The sequence below is a fragment of the Chiloscyllium plagiosum genome, chromosome 4 (genome assembly GCF_004010195.1).
Source record: "Chiloscyllium plagiosum isolate BGI_BamShark_2017 chromosome 4, ASM401019v2, whole genome shotgun sequence".
NCBI classification, from domain to species: Eukaryota; Metazoa; Chordata; class Chondrichthyes; order Orectolobiformes; family Hemiscylliidae; genus Chiloscyllium; species Chiloscyllium plagiosum.
Genome location: NC_057713.1, coordinates 89,633,558 through 89,644,381, shown reverse-complemented (window position 1 = coordinate 89,644,381; position 10,824 = coordinate 89,633,558). Strand labels below are relative to the sequence as shown.

The following is a 10,824-nucleotide window of genomic DNA, read 5'->3' as shown; positions in this document are numbered from 1 at the left end:
ACCCTCCCCCCACCGTGTCTCAGTCAAATCCCTCGAACTCAGCACCGCCTTCCTAACCTGCAATCATCTTCCTGACCTCCGCCCCCACCCCACAACGGCCTATCACCCTCACCTTGACCTCCGTCCACCTATCGCATTTCCAAAGCCCCTCCCCCAAGTCCCTCCTCCCTACCTTTTATCTTAGCCTGCTGGACTCACTTTCCTCATTCCTGAAGAAGGGCTTATGCCCGAAACATCGATTCTCCTGTTCCTTGGATGCTGCCTGACCTGCTGCGCTTTTCCAGCAACACATTTTCAGCTCTGATCTCCAGCCCTCACTTCCTCATAAAGACATTGCAGTATGGGGAAACTGGAACTTCATTATATGAGGAAATATTTTTGCCTTTTTACTGGTGTCTGCTTTGAGGCATCACCTTGCTTTGGAAACTATGCAAGTTAGCCAAGTTATTTCCCCACATCAGTTGTCGAAAGATGCGACTGTTAGTGAACAGGTCAGAGATCATTATAAACATGAACCAGTCACATGGTGCCTTCTGCAAACAAGTGAAAGTATCTGGCGAAGATAGATCAAAAAATAACTTTGATGAACAAAAGGGTCGCTTCAGTAAACTCTGTGGACAGCAAGCATTGAACTACTTTTCCAGTCTCTACGCCCACAACACCCATGTATTTATTGTGCCCGTCTGTGTGTAGAAGGGAAATATTGTAAGTGGGTTAAAGTTTAAATAGTGAAATAACACGCTGACTGTACATGATTGCCTATCTGTAGCTACAATCTATTTTGGGTTTGGTTAGCTCAGTTGACTGGATGGCCAGTTTGCGATGCAGCATGATGCTAGCAGTGTGGGTTCAATTCCCGCACTGACTGAGGTTACCATGAAGGACTCTCCTTCTCAACCTTTCCCCTCACCTGGAGGCATGGTGACCCTCAGGTTAAATCACCACCACTCACCTCTCTCTAATGAGATCAGCATATTGTTTTGTAGGACTGGGGTCACGATCTTTGGAATCTAGATATTTGTAATAGATAGCAATTCAAATTCCAAGTACAAAAATCATCGGTGCTTTGTCAACCCTGTGATTTAAAAGTCAGGTAAATGGGGACATTTTATGGGAAAAAAACAGAGATTGATTCTCAGTGCTGTATCCTGATAAGACATAAATCTTTATAGTGGACCCAGTTACACAACATTGGATAAAAGTTTGATTGCAGTCACAGATTAGGATTAGGGTTTGCAGCTTACTTAGAGTCATAGAGATGTACAGCATGGAAACAGACCCTTCGGTCCAACCTGTCCATGCCAATCAGATATCCCAACCCAATCTAGTCCCACCTGCCAGCACTCTGCCCATATCCCTCCAAACCCTTCCTATTCATATACCCATCCAAATGCCTCTTAAATGTTGCAATTGTACCAGCCTCCACCACATCCTTTGGCAGCTCATTCCATACACATACTACCCTCTGCCTGAAAAGGTTGCCCCTTAGGTCTCTTTTATATCTTTCCCCTCTCACCCTAAATCTATGCCCTCTAGTTCTGGACTCCCAGACTGCCCGACGCCAGGGAAAAGACTTTGTCTATTTATCCTATTCATACCCCTCAATTTTGTAAACCTCTATAAGGTCACCCATCAGCCTCCGACGCTCCAGCAAAAACTGTACAGCTGCAACATGACCTCCCAACTCCTGTACTCAATACTCTGACCAATAAAGGAAAGCATACCAAACGCCTTCTTCACTATCCTATCTACCTGCGACTCCACTTTCAAGGAGCTATGAACCTGCACTCCAAGGTCTCTTTGTTCAGCAAAACTCCCTAGGACCTTACCATTAAGTGTATACGTCCTGCTAAGATTTGCTTTCCCAAAATGCAGCACCTCAGGAATGATTGACATACGTTGGGCCATTTACGGTAGCTCATTTTTCTGCCATTCTTTTATGATTGCACTGTTCATCAACGAACTGGACAATTGAACTGTTCCCTTACTTCCTGTTTATTGCAGTAAATAAGTTGTACTTTGGCGTGCAATAGTGAATTGGCTTTACTTTTTCAATTGGTTTGAATACTAATTGCAGTAAGGGATCACATTTCCTGGACTGTAAACTGGTAAAGGGAAGTTGCTACATTGCTGTAAGTACTAGAAAGTTTTTATACAACTTGAAGGTCAAGTGAAGTTGTGTGGCAGACAGGTTAGCTATCTAAGTTTGTTACTTTTCAGAGTAGTGAAGTGGATACTTTGAATATGGCACCAGAACTCTGAATAAAAAAAAACTCTTACTACAGCCTTTTGGATTTGCTTTTAAAGTGCACTTTCACAGACTTGCGAGGCAGTGCACTCAGATACCTCCGCACTGTCTCCCTCCCTCCCCTCTCTTCCGAGTGAAAACCAGGCTAAGAAACCTAGAGATTTGACAGAAAAGATTCCAATGCAACACCTTAGGTACACCCAAACAGCTGCTGGATCATAGATCAAATCATTACTGCATGGACAATATTGAGACATCATTGCTAAACTGTGAGAAACTCATCCCCTATCCCCATGCAGTCTGAAATTTGATTTACAGAATTGGTTTCTCCTTGACTATATTTTCCCCAAACAACCTGTTTTGTCTGCCTTAACCATGAATGAATGCGTGCATGTTTGGGTCTTGAGGTGGTATAGCAAAAGTTGCATAATAATAAATCAATAATTTATTCGTCATGTGTTAAAGAAGAAACTTGTTTACAATAGTTAATTTAATGGTGCAAAACTGGCATGAATTACTTCCGTTTTGAATAGTAGTCATCAGGAAAATCAATCATCACGGTGGTTTGACATTTGTCACAGCTTGTGAAATAATTGGTCTATTTGCACACTATTCCCAGCGGAGTCATGACACTGATTAATTTTGAGTAGGCTTTATAAAAACCATTCATTTTTACAGAATAGCTCAAGGGACAAGGCAGTTTAGTAACAAGCGTAGTTTCGGCGAAACTGGAAGCTCTCTCCTTGGAGCAAAGGAGAGGGAGGTGAGATCTGGAAGAAATGTACAAGATTGTGTTTAGATAAGGTAGGTAAAGGAAAGCGGTTTGTTAGCTGATGGTATAAGGACTCTCACAGATTTAATAGGTTCTGTGTAAGAGATAAAAGGTAATTTGAGTAACAGCTTTTTTTCTTGTGTACAGCAAGTAGTGATGATCTGGAACTTGATGCCTGCAAGGGTAACGGAAGCAAAGATGAAGAATATTTTCAAAAGAAAACTTGACAGTCACTTGAAGGGAGTAAACTTGCAGTGCAATAGGGATATGATGGGCAAATGGAATAGACTGCAGGTAACTGGACTGAATGGTCTCCTGTGTCACAGTAACAATGGCAAGTACGTACAAGTCCCTTCTTCCCAAGTGCCAGGGAAATCCTAAGCTCTGTATGGAAATTGTGGGCACGACCCCAGTATAAAGTATTGAGCATATTTGCTATTTTTAAAGTGATTGTTCAAATGAACAATGGCACCAAAGTACAAATCTCTTCACAGTTCTCGCTGGCAAGGACAGATGTATAAAGAAAACAAAAGTGTTTTCTTTATGAATAATATCTGAAGAAAGTTATTGTTCTACAACCAATGTATTGCAAAAACAAAAGAACACGTTGAAATACGTGTGTACGGATTTTGTTGCTGTTGGGCGTGGGTGGAAAATGAGAACATTTAGAAATATGACTGACACATTATTCACCCGGAGAAAGTGGATCATGGACAGTGAGAAAAACATCCTAAATAACTGCATCTACTACCTTCACCTTACTTTCATTTGAATGATATATCACCAATTGCTTTTCTCTTTAGTTCCTATTTATAAATACCCAGGATTACTGGCACCAGAACCTGCTTACACAGAATATATCAATCAGTACAGAATCAAAATCAATTTGGAAGACAAAATGAAATACATGAATAGAATGGTGTTTGAGAGAGTTGTGGCACAGGTTTTAACAGAAAAGATAAACCACATTTAAAACACACTTAATAGAAGTTATGAGGAACATTTACATTCAGTAGCATTATGCTGAGGGGATCTTATACAAATGAAAGTGAATTATATTGTACACTTCACTTTATTTTGTCTCCAACCCAGCTGCTGAAGGACTCAGTTTGTACTCTGAATTCAATTCCCAACAGCCAGAAGCCTAGAGCACAAGATGCCCTTTGATTGAGAAAGAACTGGAAGAAATTCATCAATGTCTTTTGGAAGGTCAGACCATACACTTTAACAACAACACTTCTATTCACTTAGAACTTGTTCTTGTTTTAAGAATAACTTTTGTGACAACAATTTCTGGAAAAACTCAGCAGGTCTGACAGCACCTGTGGACAGAAATCAGTCAACATTTTGGGTCCAGTGACCATTCCTTAGAATGGTTCTGAGGAAGGGTCACTAGATCTGAAACATTAACAGATGTCTCTCCACAGATGCTGCCAGACTTGCTGAGCCTTGCCAGAAACTGCCATTTTTGTTTCTGATTTACAGCATCTGCAGTTCTTTTCGTTTATATTTGTTATTAGAACACTTCTTTTTACCCTGAACAGGCAGAAAATCAATGAATGAAAATTTTAATGCTGGCTGGTCTTATTTACCAGTTAAACTTGCTGCTCTGGGCGACTCTTGAACGGATGTAGATTTGGTGCGGCCATGGTGCCTGCGCTTGCTTGTAACTGATCGTGTTGTCCGAATGTGCACCTCACTGACTTTGAAGAAAGCCACCATAAAGGGCTGCTTGTCATGAGGTCCATGTTGCCCAATCAGACCTGCCATTTTGGGGTTGATACCTTGTCCTGCAAGAACATGAAATTTGAAGTAAAAACAAATGTATTTATTCAAAACATTTCCACAATCTGCATTTGCATTCTTAAGTACATGTGCTAGTTTTATGCTCCATGTCACAATTAAAACATTCCAAAGACAATGTAGAGATACAGCATGGTGACGACAAAAAGTCCACTTGAAACATTTCTATTACTTGCTGGCTATAATCCACAATTACTTTGAATAGCCCCAATTGACCTTCCAGGAACCTGCTGAACAAACACCAGTGATTGAATCACACTTAAGTTCAGTACGGTTTTAGAAAGAGCATCGCCTTCCTGCTATAAATTTCAGTACCTGCTCTGTTCTAAAATTGTATAAATGCTTCAAGCGCAAGATCGCTGCTTGAATGCACCTGTCCCCATAAACATTCTTCTGGATAAGAACTATCTAACACTAATCACTTGCGAGCTGTTTTGCAATTGAATTCTCATCTGGCACAATCACATCTTATTCAAAATGTCCATCTCCCAGAGGTCTTGGTTATTATATCTCACCAAACATACTTGTATTTACTGCTACAAGCAATTATTTTTCTTGCGAGCTAAGAACAGCACCTCTTTCGTGGCACTTGGGCAAGAAAAGGGCCAAAGAAAAAGAATGATTTGGAGATGCTGGTGTTAGACAGGGGTGTAAAAATCACAACACCAGGTTATAGTCCGACAGGTTTAATTGGAAGCACTAGCATTCGGAGCGCCGCTCCTTCATCAGGTGGTTGTGACCTTATGAAGGAGCAGCGCTCCAAAAGCTAATGCTCCCAATTAAACCTGTCGGACTATAACCTGGTGTTGCGTGATTTTTAACTAAAATCAAACAGTTAGCCATACTTAGAAAATTCAAAGGCCTTAGTGTACGAAGCTCAGTAAGGGGCAACTGAACATTCCAGGAGGTATTGCTAGAGATCCCAAAATGGTAAGGAAAAGTATTGTGTAAAGATCAGAGAGGTGAGGCAAGGGAGCATAAAAGTAAGTTTGCACCTCTCACAAACAGTACTGCTGCCAGATCAAAGGTTTCACAAACCATAGTTGCAATGAAGAGTGAAAAGGCTAGAAAAACAATTTGAGGCCTTACCAATCATGTAATCATTGCCTACACTTTGAACAATCAGGTGGCTACCCTTAAAAGACAGAGACATCCAGCAAGGAGTGCAGAGAGTACTGCTTGAAAGCAGTAAACTTAGCACAGACCAGCCAGTAACGTAAGGTTTGCATTTTTGTAATGCTGCATGAATTGTTAAAACGTCTGGAAAAAGGATATACTGCAATTTGCTGTGGTACAGAGTCCAGCAAGCTTTACAATCAAGTTGAAATACCATGGCAGAATACAAGCGCATAAACTAAAAGAACTTAAAGTGATATTATGCAAGTACTACATCATTTTAAAAACTGGGAACTGAAATGTGAAAGAACTGCTTTGAAAAAAGCCAGTGTTTGTAAGAGTGGCTGCAGTTTTGAAAGTAGGTAACCTGAAGTTGTCGCATTTTGGGCAAGTGCTTGAACAAGCAGAATTGGAGTTTGGATTGCAGCCAGCCAATCTGGAGTCAGGGAGTGTACTGATGTAGCTTTTGTTGAGAATACAAAGTCGATTGGTCTGTGTACTAGTGACTGTAATTAATGACTTAGTACAGAAACCTGGTCCACACACAAAGCCTTGATCTGAAAAAGTCAAGGAAATTCAGGAACATGTTAAAAAAAAGATACCATTTGGCATGACTCCAGAGATAGCAGGGTTTGCTTTACAGCATGACACCCAAGGGTATCCAGACCAATACGCTGCACATGACTCCATGGAAGTGGTATCAGTTTGAGGAAGGGTCACTCGATCCGATAGGTTATGTCCGATTTCTCTCCACAGATGTGCTGCCAAACCTGCTAAATGTTTCCAGCAATTTCTGTTTTTGTTTGTGTAGAACCTAAAGCTTTTCACTTTGCACTCATCAGATCTAGGACATAAGAATGAGACACCATTTCTAAAATGAAATTAAGATCACCTGCTTGGCTTGAAGGATGATGCAGTTGAACGTGCTGGAAGTTACATGCTCAACTACTCAGGACACTTGTGGACAAAAGTCAAATGCACAGACATTGTATCTTTTCCATAAAGAAAGGTAGTCGTGGAGACAGAAATTCTGCTGCATCCCTATAACAACACCCTGACCAATCAGAATCTACTTGCCTGGTCAGAGAATTAAAACTGACAGCTAACCAATCAATCAGCCCCTTTTCCAATGCTGTTTTAAAAAAAGTGTCCATTTTGTGATGTCTGTTTCTTGTGACTTTGTTTTAATGAATGCAAGCTAAAATGTTAACTTCCAGTCATGCTTTAGTAATGCTTAAAAGTGTGTTCCCAGAAGAGTGTGGAACACCTAAACTGCCTGGGTTTGTGAAGTCAGAGACTTCTAGGGAGCTGGAGTTGTGGTAACTGTCATTGTTGTATACATTATTGTGTAATGTGTCAATGATAGGGAACAAGCTTGGAGAGAGGAGAGGTGTTGATAATGAAATGGTTGTGAAGGGGATAATGGTCATGTGGCATTGGCTGGCCCATTTTATTGGTGTCGCAGTCTGTGGGTGGAGACAAGAGTTCTACTTGACATTTTGGAGGGAGCAGGTGTAACCGTACTAACTCCCTAAGGCCCTAGCGATTATGTCTGACCAAACGCAGTTGTATTTATTACAATTATGCAGTACATGTTGATATTTAAGAACACTGCCTCTTCTGAAGGTACTTTCCAGCAGGAATTTCCTCTACAACTAATCATTAATTAGGCCCAAAACAAAACAAACACAAAGAGGGCACTTGTGGCAGCAAACCACCTCAAAACAACCCCTCAGCCAGAATCATAAAACTGGCAAATAGCACAAGGTACCAACTGAGCAGTCATTTGGGAAAATACTACAGTAAACAATGCCTATTGATAGGTAGTTTCATAGAAATGTTGAAAGGTATTAGCAAGAAAGGAAGTGGGAGAATGTTTCCCTGGCTGAGAAATCTAGAATCAGGGGTCACAGACTCAGGAGAAGGGTACTAGGCCATTTAGCATTGGAGATGATCCCAAGGTTCCTCACTCAGTGTGTGAAGCACATTGAAGAGTCAGGCAGATTGATTTGTGAATGCTAACTGTATCAAGGCAGATATTCCAAGGAGGAGCTGAATGAGAGAGGACCCTTACAGGGCAGAAGGCCTATTGCTTCTCATCTTTGACATTCAGCAACATAGAAATATATGAGAGTGTATTTGATAATGCTCCTGGGAAGGACATTATATTGCTTCCTCTGCTGCAAGTGCTGAATAAATTCAAGTTACTGCATTACATGGATGCTCAGAAGTTGAAGTTGTAAATAACATAATAAAGGAAAGGAATTGCAGTCTGAGGGAGGTTAGTGGACTAAGTTACACGGTTAACCTAGGAATGAGATTAACATTGCTGGTGGTGGTGCCTTTCAGATTCAGCTCTTTACTTTGAAATGCATGCAACTGGAAACTCCTACAATTTACCTACCAAATATTGTCAGCAGAATCTGACTTTTAACCAAGAATTGCTGAGTTTTTGTTTCACTAATTGGGATTTGAGATGCCCACAAAACCATGTTATTTGCTTGCTTTGAAATGATGGCTGTCGCTACATCTTAAACAGCTGCAGATATGTGTTTTCACAAAAGACTTTTTCTTAAATAGTCAAACCTACGTTTAACAGACACTTAGATATATAGTTGAATAGGAAACCTTTGAAGGGATATGGACCAGGAGCAGGTAGCTGGGACTAGTTTAACTTGGGATTATGTTCAGCAAGGACTGGTTGGACCAATGGGACAGCTTCTGTGCTCTGTGAATCTATGACTCCAAAGAGAAAACATTAATAGTTTGTTTTGGTGATGAGTTTCCAATCATGAAACTCTGCTGTACAATGCAATGCTGCCCCATACCATGGAATTAAAGAATAAATCTGGATACATCTGACAGCAATCAAACAAAATTCACTATTATCCATCCAGCCCAAATTAAAAAAAAATAAACTGGTCAGACCCATTTTTCAGGGCAGGGCATAGGCAGGGCTCACAGTTGGACACAAATTGAATGATGGAATAACTATTTATGGAAAACTCCCTTCTACCCAGGAGCCTGACTGACATGGCTTTTCCAACATAGCTGTTTCCTCATTTGGCCCAGAAGAATAAAATTAGGTATTTAACTCAAAAGCAAAACAATTACACTTTTGGAATTCTGGAGTTCCACATGAAATACTGACAGGTTAATTCCAATAAAGTTCTTTTAAAATAATAAAAGAAACTATGTCTAGACATAGATGATGTGGCAAAAAAAACAAGGAAAACATTTAACTCCCTTTAAACAAATCTGACTAACACATTGCACCATGGACTAATTCACATCTTTGCTTGTGTTCTAACGTGTGATCTCAGTGATGTGAGAAATCTCCTTCTATAAATGTAATTATTTACATTAAAATGCTTTGATCTTTTCAAACTCTAATATCATTGCAGACTGTTTCCGATTGCTCAGATTGTAGAATCAGATAATTATCTCTTCACCAATTAGGCCCCAGGGACAGATTTGTAACGCAAGACACTTAACATGCATATATTTTAATTGTCATTTATGTTAAGAGTTTGGATTTTGAACTAGTGGCACGAGGGGCCTAATAATTAATTTGTAAATATTTCTCTAGTCATAATCATTTATCAGCATCTTTGGAGAGAAAAACAGTTAATGTTTTGAGTTATATGGACACAGGTACTGCCAGACCTGCTAAGTTCCTCAAGCAATTCTGTTTTTGCTACAGAAAAGTAGCAATTGTATTTTGCCACATTCTGAAAATTTTAAATTTGTGTTACAGTAAATAGTTGGGTTTATTCCATATTATTCTTCAATTCTGTTGCATAATAAATTTCAACTTTATTACGAAACCTGAAATCGGCATCATTGACAGTTTGTGTTTCAGCGAAAGAACACTTTGTTAAAACTAAAACAGAGACCAAGCCAGGTTTCAGTCTGGGATCATACTTGTCCAATAAAAACAGCACCTGGAGTCATAACGTATTTGAGACACTGCTTTATAATCTAGGAATAACCCATTTAGCTGTTTAATAACCAACTGGATTTTACTGAGAAAAGAATTCTCAAACATATCCAAAAGCCCATTTCAACAAACACCACTTTTCGGTGAAAAGTTATGCATGCTTCCCCCATCTGGTCAGCTGACGTTTGATAGCAAATGTCCAGAGGAACAGAGAGCATGAGACACAAAGCAAGAGTAAAGAGAGGGTGAAATAAACACAATGAGAACATCTTATGTGTGGACACAAAGGAATATAGTGAAGTCTTTTCTCATAAAATAACATCAGAAAATACATTCAGTAGCCCAAGGTTACACTGCAAAGTTTCTAGGTCTTAGATCTTTGTACAGTTCAAATCATACTCAAATCACATCACTCTGGGACCGCTGCACAGTCTGAGGGCCCTATGAAAGCCTGGTCTCCTTGGTTTTCTCAGGTGGATATCAAAGTTCCCAGAACAGTATTTGTCAAGATGAGGGTGGGGGTGCTATTCCAACATGCTAAACATCACCACTGAAACAATTCCGTAGCTCTAAATTGCACTGTGACTTCACTACAAAGCACTTAATTGGCTGTAAAGCTTTTGGAATGTCACGAAAGATATTTGCTAGTTGTTTCTCAGAACTATAAATTCTGGATAAAATTATGCCAGTGATCCAATTGCAGCTGTTAATAGCACTGAACTTGCAGTTTCATACACCAGCATTTTCTACCTGCTGATACACAAAGATTGCAAGTAGTGAAAAATGAAAAAAAGGTTATTCATAAAACTGCACCAAGCATTTTCAATGAATCCCAAAGAAACAAACTGATGCATTTTCTAACATTACACATTTCTGTGAAGAATACTTTATCCGATTGGTCAAATGTCAGAGAAACGGGATGCCCAGAATGTGACTGGTCAGAGG

General features: G+C 39.9%; 1 protein-coding gene across 1 annotated transcript in view; it reads right to left on the bottom strand.

Moving 5' to 3' along the window:
- The window catches only part of bmp6 (bone morphogenetic protein 6), a 133,074-nt gene that overhangs the window by 41,737 nt on the left and 80,513 nt on the right, over positions 1-10,824 (bottom strand). The window contains exon 6 of the mRNA XM_043688583.1: positions 4,613-4,810. Coding sequence (XP_043544518.1) covers positions 4,613-4,810 — 198 coding nt within the window. The remainder of the gene's footprint in view (positions 1-4,612; positions 4,811-10,824) is intronic.